General features: G+C 39.7%; 1 protein-coding gene across 1 annotated transcript in view; it reads right to left on the reverse strand.

Moving 5' to 3' along the window:
- Positions 1–21,153, reverse strand: part of LOC306865144 (voltage-dependent calcium channel gamma-2 subunit-like) — a gene marked incomplete at both ends in the record, with an annotated part of 76,768 nt that extends 55,615 nt beyond the window's left edge. The window contains one exon of the mRNA XM_079409552.1: positions 20,928–21,153. Within this exon, the coding sequence (XP_079265678.1) occupies positions 20,928–21,153 (226 nt within the window). The remainder of the gene's footprint in view (positions 1–20,927) is intronic.
- Between the last annotated feature and the right edge of the window lie 1,799 nt (positions 21,154–22,952).

Below are 22,952 nucleotides of genomic sequence, written 5' to 3' on the forward strand. Positions count from 1 at the left end.
ATTTAAGCTCGAGTCTGTGTTGATTCCTTAGCGTGTGAATGCATTCACACATGCATACACATACATACAGGCAATGTGAAGATTAGAGACTCCTTGTCCTGGAAAGCGATCTGAGAGAGTAAAGAGGAGCCATGCTGCTCTTCATTAAAAATTCATATTGTTCCTTATTACTCTAAGAAAAAGACACAGGCACACACACACACACACAATGGCCTATTCCAAGTTCAGAACCCAGCAGAGATCCGAGATGGGTAGAGGAAAGTGGGAATAGAGGGCACAAATGACACAGCTGACAGAAAGTTCATCATCATCATCCTCCATGACCCAAACCGCATACTTATCTATGGGCACATCTGCACAAAGAGGTGATAGCAGCAATCTCTTTTGACACCTTGTGCAACCTGTTCCTGAAGTTATCATCAGATGAGAAGCTTCTCGTCAGCGGTTTTGTGAAGTTTGTGTCCTGGCACATACGGAGCCCTGAATGCTTTTTACACATTAATTATTTCATGTCTGCAAAATTATGATAACAGGTGCACATCATTTCCTTCTATGAACTCAGAACTGCTTCTACTTTCAGAGTGACTTGAATCAGTGTCCTTCATACCAATTAACCCTGTTTATCTCCTGATTGCATGTTGTTGGACTTATAGTCTTATAACACAAACACAAACATATGTAAAATATAAACTTTTTTTTGTTATGATGATGTATACAAATCTACACCACCACATTCTGCCTCCATTTTTGTATGCAAAACTCACATTTTACTATCCAATCATCCAATCAAATTAATGAATGAGTTTCTTATTCTTTTCTGTCAGTTTATTATTTTAAAATAACTACAAGCAACACCTAAGAAACCACACTAAAACATGCCAGAAACACCCAAAAAGCCTTACAAACAATGCATAAATGCACTAAAATCACTTAGAATGGCTTAGCAACTACATAAAAAACACCCTAAAGTTTTTACAACCACACAAAAATGCAATAAAGTCACTCAGAGCTCTTATATACTACAATAACAAAATGTTCAAGCTCAAACTACCATAGCAATCACAACCTGTAAAAAATCACATCCTTAAGAAATTAGCAACCACATAGAAACAGGCAAAAGCACTCAGATAATCTTCATACCATCACATTAAAACCCTTCACAACGCCTTCGAAACTACACAGCAACAGCCTGGCATCATGGTGGTCATGTACGGTCAAACTGCACTTGGATATTCTTCTGAAAACCTTCAGTCTAAAGATACAAGCTTGATTTTTATGCTGAACATTGAAATATACAGTGCACCGCAAGACTTTGGCTTCCCTGAGATAGCCGGTCTTGTTGAATTCTCCCAGATGAAGTTGACAGTGGCAGTCTCCTGACAGCAGTATGTTTAGCCAACAGCACCATTTGCTGTGACTGGAGGCTTTGCCAGCACTGGTGCCTGATGTAAACACAGCCATCTGAGCAGCTCTGCTCAACCACAGCACTGCTTGGCCCCTTTGGACCCAAACTACCATACAATGGCTTTGAGAATTGCTACTAAAATTGGGTGTGAATTTTCAGCACTGAATTGGGTGCTATTACCCGAGAGAAAAAGACAATGTGGGACACACACACACACTCAAAAAACGAGGAGGGAGGAGATACTCGTACCATCAGAATGAGACACAGGGCACCATTTACTTCCCATCAATAGTCTTCAAAGTCCCTAGCAGAGCTGGAATCAATACAGACACAATGTGGACCGTTATACCTGATCCCCACTTAGAGAAGGAAAGGAAATATGAGTAAGATGACTATATATTTATATGAAACCAGATACTATAGTGCGCCTATTGTAGTTTCGGTAATTCATGCTAAACAAGCGCATAATTTAACTAACTGCAGTTAAAATGGTCATGTGGTTTCAGATTCAGGAGGGAGATGGAAATGCAGTGTGTAGCTCAATGCACATATCTTGAAAGCCAACTAATAAAATGTAGTTAATGAGCCCTGCTGCTCTGTACCTAATAAACTAAAATACAGATTGAGCTAATGTTTTCTTTTGGGAATTTTTCCTTTTTTTGTGAGAATGAACTCACTTTGTAATCTCATTGATGCTAAAGAACGTACTGTGCAACTTCAGAAATCACTTTCATTATTGCTTCTCTTCTACAGTTCTCCCTGTGCAAATGCCGTACGGCGTCTTTCCCTCCCCCCAAGCACACAGCCGCAAAGGGGGGTGGATTTGGCTGTATGCTCCTGCCTGGACCGAGGAGCATGACTGTCAGCACCTCGCCAGCTAGGTGCTAACCGCGAGTCTGCAGAGGTGGAAACATCTCAGTCCATCCTCCACAGAGCCAGAGCCTGAACGAGTAGACACATACTCATTATGTGAGTACCCATGGCACGAAATTAGATCATATATGAATGAACATGATGTTACACATGGTAATGTTTAGGGACATCTTAATGGACTGTCTGAGTGTTGTCCTATATGAAACATTACACTTGAGGCCTGTAATACATCAGGACCGAAACAAACGCTAAGCAGCGTGTGCTAACATATGATCTTCTCCAAGGTGAGACTCACCCATAGGATAGAAAAAAAGATCTCATTAATTTCTCCATTGACAGCGATGAGATTTAACGGCAATAATAAAAAATGAGAGCAATAAGAGCAAATGGAGTCTTCTGTTTCTTAAATTGCTCTCTTGAGTAAAAGACTCAAGTAATCTCACATGTGTCTCCTTTAGAGTGTCACAAGAGATTTCACACACTGTGCTGAGATTGTCACACACACACACACACACACACACACAATATATATATATATAACAAATTGTTAAATGCAATAACAGTATATATGCAGACTATTTTGTCTATATATTGATGGATGGATGAATGAACGAGACAAAAACTGAGAAAACTAGTGCTCAGCAGATGCTATACAAACACACACACATATAATATGTATGTGTATAGCAGCATCTGCTGAGCACTATTTATACATGAATCAGCATATTAGAATGATTTCCAAAGGATCGTGTGACACTGAGGACTAAAGTAATGGAAAAATCTAATAAAAAAAAATTAATTCTAAAAATATTACTGTTTTTACTATGGTTAGTCCTGTGTTTTTGATCAAATAAATGCAGCCTTGGTGAGCATAAAATACTATTTTCAAAACAAAATAAAACTGACCCAAAATGTTTGAATGGTATATCAGTGGTGGAAAGAGTACTGAAAAAATATACTCAAGTTAAATACCATTACCTTCCAAAAAATGTAGTGTGAGTACAGTAAAAGTACTTGTCCAAAAAACTACTTGAGTAAGAGTAAAAGAGTAGCCTATTTAAAAGTACTCATGCGTATTGAGTAGTGAGTACTGAGATGTGGATTCTATCCCATCATAATAAACGCTGTACACTGCAATTTATACATTTAAAAATTTTTGTACATTCTGTAATTCACATTATCTTGTTTGTCATAAAGAATGAAGAATATCTATCATCCAGCAGTTTTAATTTTGACTGCCAACTCTTTAAAACACATCAAAATAGCACGGAAACTGTATTCAGTTGAAGAAAAGAGGAAAGTTATTCTCAGTATAATCATCCCCATTTAAATCATAAAGTTTGAAAAAATAGATTTAAAATCATGTGTAAGGCCACTGAGACAGTATGTTGTTGTTGCACATAAAATATTAATGTTTAGAATAGTGATAATTGATAACGCTTATTTTGTTTACTAGGATGAGAGTTGCTGAAATCGCGTTTGGTCTCGTACTGTATCGTGTATCTTGTCAGTGTGTGCACTTGCTTGGCCATTTGTAGTTGATAAACAGGAAAGTGGGTTCAAGCGCCAGCAGAAGGCAGTGTAATGAAGTGGTCTTTAAGAGAAGCAGTCTATCAGCGGAAGTTTAAAATCAGCTTGTAAGTGTATTTACTTGTCTCAGTGTTTAGCGCATTTGCCGTTGCTAGGAAACGCTTATTTTGTTTACTAGGATGAGAGTTGCTGAAATCGCGTTTGGTCTCGTACTGTATCGTGTATCTTGTCAGTGTGTGCACATGCTTGGCCATTTGTAGTTGATAAACAGGAAAGTGGGTCCAGCTGAATTGAAATGATCATTTGTTGGTTTGGTATAATAAAGGTTATTATACCGCGGCAGCGGTCGCGGCAGTCGTCGTGTGAAGCCCTCTTAGTGTGAAGACCAAAGAGTGTAAAGACCATCGACTCTACCGTGAAATGTTGTTGTTATATGCATGTGTTAATTTTATTTAATTTCTTTATTTTCTTAAATATGTGGGTAGATAGTATTTATAGAGTTGTAACTTTTTAGTTTTAGTTACTTTTTCTTATTTGTAAGTCGCTTTGGACAAAAGCGTCTGCTAAATGACAAAAGTAAGTAAAAGTAAAGTAATAGTGCAAATACAATCACCATTAGAAACTCATAGATCAGCATCACACACCATGATATGGGTTAAAATGAGAGCCCATTTCTCTCCAAAATGGTGCCAGTTTTAGCGTTTTGCAATAAAGAAATAAGAACTAAACTTGATAATTTATGTTACAATTTTAACATAAATGCCATACCTTTTACACATTTACTCGAATTGTTATGTTGATAAAACTATTTGTAAGGAAAAATGCATTAAAATTATTTCTGGGGAAACTTTTTCAAAAGAAACACAAACGCACGTCTCTTTGCTGAGCCGCGGCGGTCTCGGTGAATCAGCAGCATCCACAACTAAATGGAAAAAAAGTGTTGAACTTGAAAATTGTTTATGCGCAAGTGCACTTGCTAAATGAAGGCGGATTGTATAAAGTGGATAAAAAAAAAAGTTAATGAGCTGCAGTTTTATTACATCACGCGCTGACACAGATGCAGTGTATTAACGCCACAAATTGTTTTACAGTGAATGAATGAATGAATGAATGAATTGCGACTGAATTGATGCTTGAAGAATGCACTTCCAGCAGCCATGATAAAGTTTTCTATGCACAATTTGATTTGACAAAAGCCACGACACCGATTACTATCTCTCTATCCAGTCACGTTAATGTATAAAAATAAAATTAAAATAAGCATGTAATGACTACAAACGGAGGAAAATAGCGGAGTAAAAGTACCGATACATCACTTAAAATGTACTCAAGTAAAAGTACAATTTTTAAACTACTCAAAGTACAATTACTGATACAAACTACTTAATTACTATAACGTGAGTATTTATAATTCGTTACTTCACACCCCTGATGGTAGTGTATAAAGTATATTTGGTGTACTCTCTCTCTAAACTATATACTTTTCTCTGTGTCAAAAATTATATCATACTTTTCCTAAAGACAAAGGTGATAGACAAAGTATAACTGAGATCTAAGCTATAAATTAGTGACTTTTTTCCCAGTTTTTATTCTATACATTTCACAATTCCTTTAAACAGTTCTGGCCTATTTTCAGCATACTTTATAAAAGACCAATTGAAATTCAAACGTGCTTTGCAAGTCGATGGTATGTGGGTGTAAGTTGGGGTATCTGATCGCATCCCCTCACTTTAGTGATGCATGGTGTTTGGGTTCATCTCTGACACAAAGCTAATGCGCTGTAATGGATTGCAAATGAACTGTGCCAAGGACACCACCAATTCATCACACCTGAGAGGGCTGCAGATTCCACCGCCGCTATTGGGGGAAAAACAGCAAAACACTTTGACTTATAATGAATGGAGCAGATATTAATCAGCATTTATGGCGGGATTTCCTCTCGCTGCTTTAAAACTGCAAAATGGCCGTCAGAGAAGGGGTGGGTGGGGGATAAATGAATGATCCCCTTTAAACGTTATCACAGAATTGGCCTAATGTCTACTGTGCAGTCTACAACAGTGGAAATGAGATCAATTCTATATAATTGGTCTAGTATCACTGAGATTTTGGCACTACACGCAAGAGTAAAGAGTGAAATTCTAAATTACCACACACCTCTTTGTGTAGAAGTGCATGTTGAGTTCTGTGTGGCAAAAAGAGGTTTGTGGTAATTGGAGTCATGAAATGAGCTGCGGTATAGTCAAATCCCTTCTGCATCTTTACCAAACATTTCGAACAAATCCTCTCTTTATTTTAAATGAATTATGTGCTGTAGACAGAATCTCTTTAAAGGGATAGTTCACCCCAAAATAAAATTCTGTAATTATTTACTCATCCTCATGTCAGTCCAAGTAAATTTTGATGCTCTATTCTATGAAATTAGTAGATGGAACTCTTAATCTTAAAAAAAAAAGACAAAAATTACCATTAAAATAATCTATATTATTTATATTCCAGGTCTTCTGAAGTGATGAGATCAATGAAGAACAGACAGAAAAATCGTCTCTTCCTCCTTTGGTCTCAAATCTCACTGTCTAATTCTAATAGCATCATAACATCTTTTGCTGCACCATATTTGAATGCATTTAAATGTTATTCATTACTGGGCTCCTCCTACCCGTGACAGGACTGTCAAACAGTTACTATTATGACCTTTTCTAATTTCACCACACCATGTATAGTTTATGTATAGTTCCCAAGGACGGGGCAGGTTAAAGAAATTAGTAAATAAGAAGATCCGACTGACCACACTTAACATCGGTACGCTCATGGGGCGCAGCCGCAAACTAGCAGACGTCCTAAGGAACCGGCGAGTGGACATTGCATGTATTCAGGAGACAAAATGGAAGGGAGCCAAAGCCAGGGACATCGGTGAGGGATACAAGATCATCTACTATGGCATCAAGACAACCCAAAATGGTATAGCTGTGGTCATCAGCCAACAATTCCGGGACAATGTCGTTGAGGTTGATAATATCTCTGACCGCCTTACCTCAGTTAAGATAATCATGGGTTTAACCACCATTTATATTACATCATGCTATGCCCCCCAAACTGGCAGTCCAGAGGATGTGAAAGATGAATTCTGGGAATCCCTTGACGCCCACCTCCGAACACTGGGACCAGATGAGCATGTCCTGATTGGCGGGTATTTAAATGGGCATGTTGGCTCAGCAAGGGATGTATACAAGCAGTATCACGGAGGGCAGGGTTTTGGAGCCTGAAATGACAATGGATGCCGCATCTTAAACTTTGCCATCGCTAACACCTTTTTTAAGAAGCGACCCTCTCACCTCATGACCTATTCCAGTGGCGGGTGCTCCACACAGATCAACTATTGGATTTGCAACAATACAAGAATCTTAGATCAGTGGCGAAGCTGGCAGTAACAAAAGCCAAGGCAAAACACTACAATGACCTGTATGACAAACTGGATACGCAGGAAGGGGTTAACAAGATCTACCGCCTTGCTAGTTTTTGCCACAAGTCCTCCCAAGCCATTAGCCGGGTGGTGCATGTTAAGGATGTAAACCGTCAGCTACTTCGAGACACACCAGCCATCCTACAATGATGGTGTGACTATTTTTCGCAGATCTCCAGTGAAGAGTTCCCACATCCACCAATTCCCAGCCGTGAGCCAATTTCCGGACCCGTCCCACCAATCAGTGTAGCTGAGGTATTAGCAGCCATCAAGAAAATGAAGAATGGCAAAGCGACGGGACCAGACGATATTCCAGCTGAAGTCTGGAAATTAATGGGACGGCGGGGTGCTGAGATCTTGGCATTACTCTATAATAAGATGATAGCAGAAAAAAAGCCACCTAAAGCTTGGACAACCAGTGACTGTACCAAGTATAGACCTATCCGTCTTCTGTGTCATGCAATGAAAATTTATGAAAGGATACTTGATGGACGTCTCCAAAGTATCGCCAGAACCACCCCAAATCAGTGTGGTTTCGCCAAGGGATGTGGAATGATCAATGCTATCCATGCTGCCCGTCTACTTGTGGAGAAATACCGAGAGAAAAATTAAAAAGTCCACATGACGTTCCTGGACTTGGAGAAGGCGTTTGATCGGGTCCCCCATGATTTGACCTGGAGTGCCCTTTGATCACATCAGATCCCTGAGGCCTATGTCCGATGGACCCAACTCCTCTACCAGGACACTGTCAGCGTAGTCCACTGCCTGGTGGGAATCTCGCCAGCTTTCCGCGCTAGCGTTGGAGTTCACCAAGGATCAGCCCTTTCTATTCATCCTGTGTATGGATACAGCAATGGCAGATATCCAGTCAACACACCCGTGGACGCTACTGTATGCTGATGATGTTCTACTCGCAAATGAAGAGCGTCAGACTCTCAATGACCAAGTGCAACAGTGGAAAGATCAGCTGAATGAAAAGGGACTGCGGCTCAATCTTACAAAGACCGAATATATGGAATGCAGCCTACAAACCATAGGTACCATTATAGTAGACGGTCAAGACCTGAAGAAAGTGAAATGTTTTAAATACCTCGGCTCCACTCTCTTGGCAGCAGATGGTGACAGCCTCCCAGACACACGTGCGTGTGTCAGCGTCACCAGGTTAAAGTGGCGCCAAGTACCCATCCATCTCAAGGTGAAGATCTATAAGACCATCGTGCGGCCAGTTGCACTCTATGGAGCGGAGTGTTGGCCTGCATCTACCAAACACCAGCAGGCCCTCCACAGCATGGAGATGCGTATGCTTGGTTGACTTGACTGTATCGGGTCCGGAATGAGGACATACAGAAAATTCTAGGAGTGGCCCCAATCAGTGAGAAGATGAGGGAAGCACGTATCCATTGGTATGGCCAATGTCGTCCGCAGCGGAGAAGAATCAGTTGCCAGACGAGCATTGCACCTGAGCCCTGATGGACGACGTCCACGAGGTCGACCGAAGAAGAGGTGGATGGACTGGATCAAGCAAGACATGAAACAGATCAATGCTGCCCCTGAGGATGCCCGAGACCTGAAGAAGTGGAGAGCGATGTGCCAAACAGCGGACCCTACACCAGTGCGGGATAAACGCTAGGAAAGAGAGATGTATAGTTTATTACAAGGACTCTATGATCATTTACCCTTTCCTTTCCAGGGGAAGTCTTGGCCTAATGGTTAGAGAGTCAGAATCGTAATCCAAAGGTTGTGGGTTTGAGTTTCGGGCCGGCAGGGTTTGTAGGTGGGGGGATTGAATGTCCAGCGCTCTCTCCACCCTCAATACCACAACTGAGGTGCCCTTGAGCAAGGCACCGAACCCCCAACTGCTCCCTGGGTGCCGCAGCATAAATGGCTGCCCACTGCTCCGGGTGTGTGTTCACGGTGTGTGTGTGTTCACTGCTGTGTGTCTGCACGTTGGATGGGTTAAACGCAGAGCACGAATTCTGAGTATGGGTCACCATACTTGGCCGTATGTCACTTCACTTCACTTATGTATGTCACTTCACTTTCCTTATAGTTTGAAAATAAAGGAAGCAAAGCAAAATGAATGCAGAAAAGCTCTTAAAGGGGTCATATGATGCGATTTCAAGTTTTCCTTTCTCTTTGGAGTGTTACAAGCTGATTGTGCATAGATAAGATCCCTGAAGTTGCAAAGACTAAAGTCTCAAAACCAAAGAGATATTCTTTATAGAAGTTAAGACTCCACCACGCCCTCCTAAAACGGCTCATTCAAACACGCCCCCACATGTCTTCGTCACAGTGTGGGAAGATTTGCAAAACACCGTCCAAATGTATACACAAAGAAAGAGGGCGTGATTTTTATTCTCGCTGTAGTATTGTAGCTGCCGCCGGCGCCATGTCCTGGAGATGCTGTGTGTTTCGTTGTGAAAGCGAAAGTACTTTGTTTGGGCTTCCAAAAGAGGACACAACTAGAAATCAGTGGTTAAGTTGTATTTACAACACTGTTCCAGAACAGTTCAACCCAGATTTTAGAGTGTGTGCAGCGCATTTTACGGAGGACTGTTTTCTGAACCTGGAAGAGTAGCCTACAAAGCTGGTTTGCACAAAGGCTGTTTCTATAAAGTGGGGCAATTCCAACTTTGCAAGGGCAGTCTGGCGATTCTGACTCACAGCCTGTAAGTACGTTCTTTTATTTAAAAAATTTGGCACTGACTATTCAAATATGAGTTTTGAGCTGTGTAGAGTAGCACTTGTTGTTTGTCGTTTCTCTGATCACAAATGCAGACATGGTAATGTTTACACGGCGAGATGCAACTCAAAGCGTAAAAAGACAGTATAAGTTATTATCATCAGTAATTATGTCCCCACTGTCAGGTGTGGGTGAAGGGATAGAGCAAAGACTCAATTGCAGGAGGCAAAAGGGCTTTATTAATACAAAAAAATGAAATAAACAACAACAACAAAAAAAACAGGCAAGGCAAGGTAGGACAGGACTTCAAACAAGGTAACATCGACGACGAACCGGCACAGGACTGCAAACACAAGGAGATTATAAAGGGAGCAAATGATGAGGGTAACGAGATAACACAGGTGGGGCAAATTAATCAATAATCAGGAAACAAGGTGGGTGGGGTCAAGACAATTGACATGAGAGCACATGGCACATAGAACCAAACAAGACAAGCCATGTGCTCACACAAAACAAAAACACAAGCACATGGCCAGCAAAACAAAATCACTAGCCATGTGCAAAACAGGACATGAACATGCAGCTAATGAGGAGACTCATAAGCTGCATGTTCACAAATCATGATATCATGAAAGCACGCAGCCAGTGAAAAAAACACAAGCTTTTTGTTCAGCACGCGGTTCAGTTTCTTTTCGTTGTATTGTTGCATGCAGCTCGTTCTTCGGCTGCGTGCTTTCTCTTGTTTTGTCTTGTTCTGTGTTGCACGCAGCCGAAGAACGAGCTGCATGCAACAACACAACGAAAAAGCAGGCCGAAACTGAACCGCGTGCTGAACAAAACACACAACACTCACAGAAGAGCGCACAGCCCGAGCGAACTCGAGACCGCACACTCCTACAGCAAGAACAAACCTGGAGCGTGAGTGTCCGAACCCCGACACGAAACCAGAACTGAGTCTGAACAAGACAAGAGTGCCGGGATCCGAACACCATGCCCCAACATGAAGCAGAGCACATAGACGAGAGAGCGCCAGAGCTCCGTCACAAAACCATGAATAAACTAGACCGAAGTGACAGAACCCTGACACCCACTGGATGCAACGAATGGCTTGTTTATAATGGGTTTTATTGTTTTTGTGTCATCGTGCCGGGACACGGCATCACAATATGGTAAGGGGCGTAACATTTCCGTCTCACGCTTGAGGTATTCGGCCAATCACAACGCACTGGATAGCTGGCCAATCAGAGCACACCTCGCTTTTCTTTGTAAAAATCGACGCGTTTCAGAAAGGCGGAGCATAGAGCAGTAACAATAATGTACAGTGTGTGGAAAATAATGTGTTTTTTGAACCCTAAACCACATAAACACATTGCATTGTACCAAATACACAAAATAATGTTCTTTTTAGCAACGTCATATGCAATGAGCAACATTTTGCTCATGCAGATGTGCTTCCCCAGTAGAGGGTCTACAAAGTGGGGGAGACAGAAGTTCCAGAATAGCATGAGTACTCCTACACATGCACCTGCCATCCATCAGGTAGAAAGAAGCAAAAGCAGGAGAGAGAAAGCAAGCGATAGAGAAGAGAGAAGGCGAGAAATGAGATGTGGAACAGACTGTTCTGTTGCACTCTAATCACTGCCGGCACATTCAACCTGCTTTCAGAGCTGAATCAGAATGAGTATGATTCAAGTGGTATTCCACCCGGGCCGTCTCCCAATCCAATATTAATAATGCCCCTGAGACCCTCATTATGTTCCCTCCTGTCTGAGCGGCAGAGGAGAATTTTGTCCTCTGATATTGGCAGAGGTTGTCTAGATGTCACAAAAAAAATAAAGATCTGCTGTTTCGTCTGCGTTTCCTGCATTTGAGAAGTTCACAATGAGGACCGGCTTGGCAGTACATTAGTTCTAAATTAGATCATTATTCTTCTAAACAAATGGCTTCTGTCATTGTTTAAATGGACAGTGCACCCAAAAATGAAATTTCTGTCATCATTTACTCACCCTTATGTCACCCATATGACTTTCTTTTTTCTGTGAAACTCAGAAAGATATATTTATAGCTGTTTAAGCTACAGTTATCTAATTTCTTAGTGAATAATTGCAAATGTAAATCTGTTCCTCAAAAACTGTCATAAGGCTTCAAAAAACTTGGAACATTTGGAAACTTTTGGTTATTTTTTTTATTTATTTTTTATTTTGAAAGTCAGGTTTAGAATGACTTTCTAAATGATGTCACAATTTGGAACTACCCCTTTAAAATGTAGAAAAAGATACACTACTGTTTAAACATTGGGTCCATAGGATATTTTTTTATGTTTTTGAAAGATGCATTTATTTGACCAACAAAATACAGTACAAACAGTGAAATAATGCTGTGAAATATTATTACCATTTAAAATAGCTGTTTTCTATAGTAATATTTTAAAATGCAATTCATTTCCACAAAGCTCAATTTTCGTTATTGTAGTCCTCAGTGTTACGTGATCCTAGAATTTTTTTAACAATGTAAATGTCTTTACTGTCACATTGTTCAATTAAATGCATCCTTGCTATCTATCTACCTAATGAAATTTTGTGATCTTCCAGTAATAACTTTTTTCATTTTATCAACTGTCATCATTTACTCACTTTGGTTCTCCCTTTAATGTCACAGCTGAATATATCAAGCTAGAAATATGACACCTCGAAACTGTAATGATCATTTGACAAGGCAATGAGAAAAGGCATTGAATGAAACAGCTCTTCTCGTACAGGTTAACATGACAGGATGCTTTGGCAGTATATATGCTGCTCTTCCAGGATGGTTTTTTTCTCCTACTGTTCATCACATCACTGGTGTTTATAGGATAAGTGGATCATAGTATTGAAGTGTTATAGTGAGTAGGCATGCCAAAGAAAATATGGTTGGACTTTTCCTTTGGTAAGTGTAAAGCTGAACTGGGATGATTGTTTTGGGGCAAGTGGCCTGTGTGAGTGAACTGAAGCATGCAGTAGTGTTGTAATACTGTGTAATGCCACTCTGGACCTGGGTCATTAGCTGGGCAGATCCATGCCAGACTGGTAATCCTTATCTGATGAGTTTATGAGCGTAATCCCTCTCTACAGCAGTGCCAGGCACGGCTAAGACCCACGGCTTGTCTGTCTATATCACATATACATAAAAATATGACCTTTTGAAACCAAAAAGTCTTACACATGACCATTTTTATCACATGATTCAAAAATACTAGCACAATACGGTCACACTGGTTCAGCCAACCTGGATGAGACCTCACACACACTTGCTTACAAAGAGCAGATTTGTGAGTATGAACTAGCGAGAGATGAGAAAAATGCATGAGTATTTTTTTACCCCTCCTGCTGATACGGCGCTGGTTATCTCTTCAAACACATGCTTTGGCTGGACAACTTGCGCATGAAGTCCATTCATTAGCAGCAGCCCCCGTGGCCCAGAAAATATTCACAGCAACTCGAAGCATTCAGGAGAATGATCTGTCTTTTTGGGAAAGTTGCTGTCACAGAGATTCGGAATGATAAGTGTTGGGTATGCGAGGAATATAACTGCGCATCCTGTCATTGTAGTTTGCTGCGCTGTTTCTGTGCTCTCGCTGTGCTGTACCCTCACATCCATTGTTAGTGTAATGAAGATTAATAACGCAGATTACCTGTAGTTCTGCTGAAGTACACTTGGGTCTGAATCACTACGGTAATGGCGGCCCACCTTATACTGGCTTGTGTTCTATCATGGCAATGTTTGTTCATGTGTACATGCATGCACTGCAATGTCATGCTGATTCATATTTGCTTCCACTCACTATAGGGACACATTCTAATCTGCAGTGGCACTATAATGGCTCCGTGGGTGTCCAGAACAAGACCTTAACAAGCTGTCATCTTTCACTGAGAGGTGCGCTAACAGAAAGTGCATTGTGCTTTGCTTTTGTGTTGTAAAAATAGTAACTTTGCCCTAATTATCTGGTTCGACACTTTTTGCTTTGTGATTGAGGATGGAAATAAAAAAAGTTATAAGTTGAAAATGTGCAGTGGCCATTAAAAGTATTTGGACATTTAAGCCTAGTTTAAATGTTTGAATTAGATAAGATGTTGAACTAAGTGGCATCTGCGAACAAAAGTTGCTAGACTTTTTTTTGCAGAAGTTACTTCACATTTCTTACTATAAAAATGACTTTTAATCAGCTGGTTTCATGGTCATTTATGATTTTTCAGTCAGTTTAGCTCAAGATTAACCACAGGTGTAGTTTGACAACTAAACTTTGACACTCAAAAGAAAAGGCCCATTGTACTGTGTTATTATAAAGGAATTGTATGCATGGATGTTTCACTGGTGTTTTACCTGTGTTTGTAATATGCAGTGCATAGTGTGTTTTGGGCTTGAAGGAAATGCCTGTAAACGTAACAGAAAATGTACTGATAATTTTAACATTTTGTCCTCATTTTTGTCTATTATATTATAATTTAAAACAAACCTCAAACTACATATTTTTTCTTAAAATGTGCTAGTACTATTTATTTTAATAAATGCCTCTTGGTTTTTGTCTAATGACATCCATATGTTTTTAAGTATGCCTTTAAGGTGTTGAAACATTGCAAGTTCATTAAGAACAAAGTAGATCTGCTGACATTAGAAATAAATGCAAATGTACTGAAATATATGAGAATAAAAAGTGAATGTATTCATGCAGTTACAAGTATAGCTTTAAGATTCTCTATAAACAGGGCTCTCTATAAATTATTTGCTCAAAGCAGACTGGTGTATACCTCCATTATTGACACTAGCTTTATTTTAAGAATTGTAAGAATTTGATATTAATCTAATGGATATACAATACTAAGATTAAAAAAAGAAAAGAAAAAGAAAGTATTACTTTTATTTAGCAAGCATGCATTAAATTTATAAAATGTGACATTTATTAAAAATTCATTTCAAATAAATGCTGTTCTTTTTAACTTTCCATTCATCAAAGAATCCTGAAAAAAGGTTATCCACAAAAATATTAAGCAGCACAGCTGTTTTCAGCAATGATAATAAGAAATGCTTCTTGAGCACCAAAATCAGCAAATTAGAATGATTTTTAAAGGATCATGTGACACTGTGGAGTAATTTACATTTTAACATATAAATTAAAATATAAAACTGTTGTTTTACATTGTAATAATTCACAATTGATCATAAGAGACATTTTTCAAAAACATTAAAAAAATCTTACCTACCCCATTTTTTTTTTAATTACTGTACAGTAAGTATAAAGATGCTTATGCTTTCCAAATACTGGCACCAATTGAAAATATCCATTTCATGTAGATAATGTAATATACATTGGTTCTTTTCTGTTGCTCAGGAAGTTATAATCCATCTGATTGTGCCAAGCTGTACAAGATATGCAAGTCTTTTTGTAGGTGTGATCCTCTGGATTGGTCTATACACTGTAAAACAAAATCTGTTAAATTTACGGTAAAATACCTGCAGCTGTGGTTGCCAGAATTTTACCGTGAAAAATACGGTAGCAACATTTTAGGATTTACAGAACTGTTTAAATTTACAGTGAAAAAACGTATTTCATTAACTGATACAATGTTAATATACAAACTTTTCAGTTAACTCATTTTATTTGCAGAAACTGACTTCACTTAAATTGTCCAACTGCCATTTGTTTATAAACTACTATTTATAATGTTTAAGTAAAGTGAGCATAAAGGTACTGAGAACTATTTTGCTTAAGTACATGAAGAAAAACCTACCAATTTATGCAAAGTCAATAAAAGCATCAGTTCAACTCAAATATCTTGCAGATAACAGCAGCACACATGAATGAATGAATGAATGAATGATGCATTTATATAGCGCTTTATTGTGTATTGCTATACACCCAAAGCACTTTACAATCATGTGGGGGGGTCTCTCCTCTACCATCGCCAGTGTGCAGCATCCACTTGGATGATGCGACGGCAGCCACAGCACAACGGCGCCAGTGCGCTCACCACACACCAGCTACAGGTGGAGAGGAGAGAGAGTCATAGAGCCAATCAAGTGTATGGGGATTATTAGGAGGCCATGATAGACAAGGCCCAGTGGAGGGAATTTGGCCAGGACACCGGGGTTACACCCCTACTCTTTACGAGAAGTGCCATGGGATTTTTAATGACCACAGAGAGTCAGGACCTCGGTTTAACGTCTCATCCGAAAGATGGTGCTTTTTGACAGTATAGTGTCCCCGTCACTATACCGGGACGTTAGGACCCACACAGACCACAGGGTGAGCACCCCCTGCTGTCCTCACTAACACCTCTTCCAACAGCAACCTAGTTTTTCACCGGAGGTCTCCCATTCAGGTACTGACCAGGCTCAACCCTGCTTAGCTTCAGTGAGCAACTGGTCTTGGGCTGCAGGGTGATATGGCTGTGGCATGTGTGTTTAAAGTTAACAAAGAGACTCTCACTGCATCAGTAACAACACAGTTACTGCCTTTAAATAAAGCAACATGCAGCATAACATCAGTGTTTCTCTGTCCGTCCTTGACTTAAACACAGGTTCTACTCTCCAACACAATGGTGACCCACAAAACACAACAGGAAGTTGACTGTTAGGTTTTACAGTATTTTGCTGTTTTTTTTCTTGATTTTACGGTGAAATACGGGCAGCTGTGGTTGCCAGTAATCTACTGTTTTTTTTAATTCACGGTGTATTTCTGTTAAAATTACATTTGTGTATTATTTTTTTTCATCTCACACATTTAACCCCTTTACTCCTGCAGCAAAATCCTCGGTTTTAAAGAGCACTTATATGTCCACACTACATAGTGTTGAAGTAACACTGAAGTTAATGAGAGAAAGAAGTGACTAATTAAATGAGGATTGAGATTTAGTGATGAACAGCTGCTGTTAATAAGTAGAATCACTGAAGGAAAGAGAAACAAGAGCAGAGAAACACAACTTACAGCCAAAGCCAAAGATTAAATCAACTGAAATAAAGCACATTAAATCTCTCAAGATCTCAGAAGAGAGTGATTAAACAACTCCACAAACAGCATCACCAGCTTCTTATTACAAAACACTTTGACTTTATTTCTGTCTAGCTCTTTTAGGTGTTGTACTTTCATTTGAAGTCACCGTATTGGCGATCAGTGGTTGCTTTAGTTGGGCTCTTGAACCGTGACTTTTTAAAGTTAGTTTTTATTTGGTTGCTTTAATTGCATTTTCTTGCTTTAAAAACTGTACTTAATAAACACAGTTAAGTCTATGGTCAGATGATGCAGATGTTTGTGGTGTCAGAACCATCGTGATCTAATCTAGTTCACTGATCTTACCCAGTGTTTAATCTGTTATTAAATATGTGATATGTTAATACACTTAAATTGCACCACTGATACTACAGCAATCAAATGTTGTGAAACGGTTCTAAGCACAATATGCACAAAAAAATGTATTGAGACGCACACAGACATCAACAATCAGCGTATGAATCTCCAAACTCCAAACTGGTGACAATCAAAAATGATAAAAAACTAATTATAACAACAACAAAAAAATTGGTTCAACTCTGAACATCACAAAACAGTCTATTGAGAAGTCACAACCAAAACAACACCAAAATAAAAGCAAATAAAGAAAATGGTAAGAACATTCAGCTGCATAATTTATTCATGCTGCAATGCATGCTGGGAGTTTTGTACTGGCACCCAGCATGCTTTGCGGCATGAATTGTTTTTTTTTTATTATTAATAGTCACCATTGTTGAGGTTCATGTGCTGATTGTCTGTGTGTCTAAATGGTGCTGTAGCTCTTAAGGTTTTGTGCATAAAATCTTTTAAAATTCTTTCATAATGGTTTGTCAACTTATCTTGTAGAGTAATACTACCATAAATGATATGAAATTAATTACAAATCACCCATATCATTTGACACTAACTAAGATCAGTGAATCAGGTCATTAGTTGGTGATGACCATCAGCAGTTAATCAAAACTACGTAATAATTTCTCTTGGCTTTTCTCATCATAGAAATATGCATCACAAACACAGTTATAACAGCCAAAAAACTGCCATTGAAGAGTTAAGGGTCAAGAGCATAACTAAAGCAAACACCGATCACCAAAATTATGAGGTCAAACAAAACATTTGAAATAAAATATAAACCTCTGTTAATTTGTAGATATATGAGAGAAATGAGGTCAAACTGGTGGAGCTGGTGATGCTGTTTGTGGAGTTGTTTAATCATATTCTGCTGTTTTATTTCAGTTGATTTCATTTAAGGCTGTGGCTGTATGTCAGTTGTAGTTTGGTTTCTTGTTCTTTCCTTCAGTGATTGTGTTTGTAAACAGCAGGTGCTCATCAGTGTCTGAATTCACTCATATGTTCTCAATCACTCTGTCTAGTGGACTATATAGTGAACTAATGTAGGAACTAGTGAATGAGGGTTTAGGGTGTGGTTTCAGACACAGTCTATGAGTGTCAACTCTGAGGCTATTTTCTCGAAAACAAAGGTTAGATCTATTAAAGTTATTCACCGTATATAGTAAGAAAACTTACTGTTAATCATTTAACAGGTTTTTACTGTGGCATTTTTACAGTCTTTTACCATTAAAACCACGATCATTTTTTACAGTGTAGTGTACTTCATACGTGGGTGGGTGTGAGAGTAGATGTTAAATATCTGAAGCAATGCTAATATTGCTGAGGACAGTCCAGTGAGGGTGTTTCCCCTCTCTCATCACTTTGGAGCACTCCAGGGACAGATTACACTAACACACTTGCCCACCTGCATGCTGTAAATCTATTCCTCCCCAGCAAATCATCTTCTGCACTGACCACTGAGATTTACATCCTGGCCTGCCTACACACAGTCTAAGAGGCAGCATCTGGTTGATGGATACAACTGTGTAGGTTGAGGGATAAGTGTTATTTACTGTTGCAGCTAATTGCTTTTGTCATAGTCTGAGCGTGAGATCTGTATGAGCCTGAACTGAGAACAGAAGGAATAGAGACGTTTCACATTTAAGCAGCACAATCCTCTTCTAATTAAGACTTATCATAGACCCACACCTAATTTTGCAAATGAGCTGACTGTAATCAACAATTTAAGTGTATGTTCAACTATTTAAGTGTGTTGTTTATCCAGTGATCACTTTGCCTGTTCAAAAACTGTAGGATTTATTTTGTGACACACACACAGAAAGGCAAATGTTTCATTCTTCAGGGTTCAATTCTGCTGGCAGTTTATTAGCTGAACCGAATCAAATGCGATTGCTATTCCAAAAAATTTGACCTCGGTGTGCAATATCTGTATAACTGAGAACTAAGATGAATCACAAATTCCAACTGACTGACTACCTTGTGGAATTTTGTGGTGCCAGTGACACAAAGATGCAATACAAAAGAAGCTATTAAGAAATATTTTACACTGAAATGTTCATCAGGCCCCACTTGGATGGTTCTCATGAAGCATCTTTTGATCCAAGAGATTCCTACACATCAAGGTTGTACGCCTTGAGTCTTTCAGGTCATTTGACAGATGAACCTTAAGGCTAAACTGACAGGCAAATTTAAAAAGCAGATGCTAAGGACACACTCACAGATGTGGTCAAATTCACTCGTCTTGCCTTAGACAACATATGGCTATGAGAACTCATGCTGTCATGATGATGATCAAGATCAACATCCAGTCTCCCCTGTCAATATGCTTTGTAATTTAACTAATTTGACTGTATATAATGCTACATGGATTTTCCTTGACAGATCTTCCTGTGCTTTAGAAGCAGCAGAGGATGTGAACAGATAGCATATGGCCATGTGCATCAGAGACCCAGGCCATCTTCTGTGCCTCCTCTGAGCCCTGGTGAGGATGAGGATTTGTTATGCTCTGTGACCTCGCAAGGTGACATTGCTTGGCCAAAGTCAGCAGTCAGTGCAGCCACTGAAGCACGACAAGAAATCAACAGTCTGTGTATGTTGACCTGACATACAGAGAGCGTTTCTAAACATGGTGCATGCGAGTAGCGATTTCTTTTCCAGGTGTTACCTAGTGGAAGTCCCAGTAGTGCACACATGCATTTATCTCCTTTTACATCCATAACTTTCCCCTGTGGGAAAATCCATCTTAAAGGGATAGTTAACCCTAAAATGTAAATTTTGTCATAATTTTCTCATCCATTCTTAGAAATAATGGTTCCAAAAGAGGGTTTTTTCTGGTTCCACTTAGAACCTTTTAGAACCTTTTTAGACTGTAAAGAACCTTGAAAATTATTTTTCATGGAACCATAGTTGCCAATAAAGAACCTTTTTTAAGTCTTCATTTTAAACCGGTATGACTGACTTTCTTCTGTAGAACACACCAAAAAAAAAAAGATATTTTGGAAAAAGTTATTTTTTTTGTCCATACTATAAACATCAATGGTGTTGCTTTGGGCTATCATTGTATGGACAAAACATTTTTCAAAATATCTTCTTTTGTGTTCCACGGATGAAAGAAAGTCATTTGGGTAAGCATATGATGGCAACATTTTTACAAAAAAAAGTGTCTGGCCTAAGGTGGCCATTCGCTGGTCCAATTTGGTAATGAGCTGATGCAGCAAGAATATATTACACAAGTTAATAATAATAATTCGTGTTCAAACCGGTTTTTAGAACATGACCATCTTAGACCAACAAGAAACTAGTTAACAACTTCTGTCTTATTACAACACCTCATACTAAGGGACAGCATTGGGCAATCTGGCAAGGTAGACCCTGTTTAGCATCTTTACGCATCAGTTTTAGTATTGAGCGCCGCTGTCGCTGTCCGTGGTTCTGAATACGGAGCTGTTAAACCATCACTAAAGAAGCAGGCCTAAGATGCGTTTCCGTAACAACCGACAGGAACACGTGTACACATGCTGAGATGGACCCTCTAATGCAAATGGGGGACCGCTAAACGTCATCGGGTGGATAAGCGAGAGCATGATGAGAGTCGTCTTACCTTCCAAGCAACATGTCCTCCACAGTCCCGAGTGGGTCATCACCTCTTCGTTCTTCTTGCTGGTCTCGTTCTCGTTGTTGCTCTTGACCTTACACACGCCGCGCGAGTACAGCCAGTAGTCCGTGCCCACCGCGATGGTCATGAGACTGAAGGCGGCGAACGCGCCCACCGTGGTCAATAACATCTGAACTCCGCGGTCAAACACACCCATGTTTCCGCATTCCATGAAAGGGGGACCCCCTTTCCTTTTGATGTATAGGAAATAAATATTTGAAAATTTACGGGACCAAACCAAATTAAAAAAATGGGATATATTTGAGCGAAAGGAGGGGGAAGGGGGAGGATGCGGTAGGAACCTTATGGTTGCGTTTGGGTGAGAACCGATTAAGGAAGAAATAGGTGAGCCTTTCTGGCTTTTTCGTTTGTTTTTGGAGTGGAACGGTACGCTTTCCGCACTGTTCCAACAAAGAGCAATTTTACCGTACTATCGTTTGTCCTTGTCTTTTTTTTTCTAAACCAGGAAAGATATGCAGCAGCTAGTGCTACAGCTTAAACTTACACGAACATTCACGCTGCAAAGCCACTAATCAAAGATAATAATTAATTGCCAAGGCCTTTAATAATGGCCTGAGCATGTCATTCAAACGCCACAGCAATTAAGCCAATGTTGGACAATGCTCTGTTTTAATTATGTCAATTTAGGCGCGTAGATTTGATGTGTTAGGAATTGAGGATAAATACTGGTTTAGGAAGGATGTGGAGTATAGACTGGCGTTGATGGAGTAATGGAAGGCTTCGGATCGGAATATATCTAAACAATTCGATGCGTTACAACAACTGTTGACCTACGAAGCTGCTTAACAAACACGCTGTCCTCTCTTAATATGGCTGAGCAAATCCTAGTCTATTCTAATCAAGAGGGAAAGACGCAGAGAGGAAGAAAACCCCCCAGAAAGGACAGGGAAAGCTCTATTGAAGTGCAGGAGATACAGAAAAAATATAGGATAGATGGATGGATGGGCAGGATAGTCCAGTTCAAAACCAACAAAAAGAATGTCCAGGCGAATCTAAATCTGCTGCCGCTCTCGTATCAATTTGACAAATCAAGTCAACGATGGAATGAGAGAATTCACCGAGAACGAAACATAAATGAGCAAAATGGAATAATAAAACAAATCACTACTATATATCCTTTTTCCTAAAATTCTGATCCCCAGTTTCCATATGTATCTCCTAGCTCTTTGAAGGTCTCTTCCGAAAATGGCAATCTGCTGTTGAATATGGTGCCGTCGAAGATCCGGTTAGAGCAGGGAGCATCCAGCAGAACGAGCCGACCATTACTAGTCATAGAGCCGGCTAGAGGAGACCGAGAAGGCGGAGGCGCCGGAACTAACACCCGCCACTGATGCTCGCTTATCCAGATCCGCGCTGGCTTTCTCGCACCCAGAACCGTCCCGCTTGCAGAGCCCTTGCGCCATGTAAAAGACAAAAAGACCTGAGAATGAGGAACGTGGTGTGCTGGGAAAGGAGGATACGGGTTTGCTTCTGTCCCCTTTGCTTGTGTGCTAGTGAAGATTTGGGAGAGGGATGTAGGCAGGCGTGCGTGCTGTGGCTCAGAAAGAGGGAGGGAGAGAGAGAGAGAACGAGAGAGAGAAAATTATACAACAGAGAAGGGATGTGCGGCGACAGAAAGGGTGCAGTTAAAACTCTTATTTGGACAGAGCGAAACATACGGATATGAACTCGCGTTCTCGAATTAATATAGTGCTTTTGAAACGATGCTTACATGCTGGGTTGTAGCAGACTGCATGTCATGTGGATTATGTAATCAGGTTTTTTTTTCTTTCCTTACAAAAATCAAGATCCTTTTATTAGTATAATAGTCTACGCTACATTTTAAATCTACACTCGACCATGTAGCTGATCATTAACCATTATAAAGACGTTTTAAAAACACATTTTTTGGTTATTTGTTTGTCATTTGTAAATAATATGAAACAAATTATTAAACAAAAATTGTTAATA

This window comes from Barbus barbus (assembly GCF_936440315.1).
Source record: "Barbus barbus genome assembly, chromosome: 4".
In the NCBI taxonomy this organism is placed as follows: domain Eukaryota; kingdom Metazoa; phylum Chordata; class Actinopteri; order Cypriniformes; family Cyprinidae; genus Barbus; species Barbus barbus.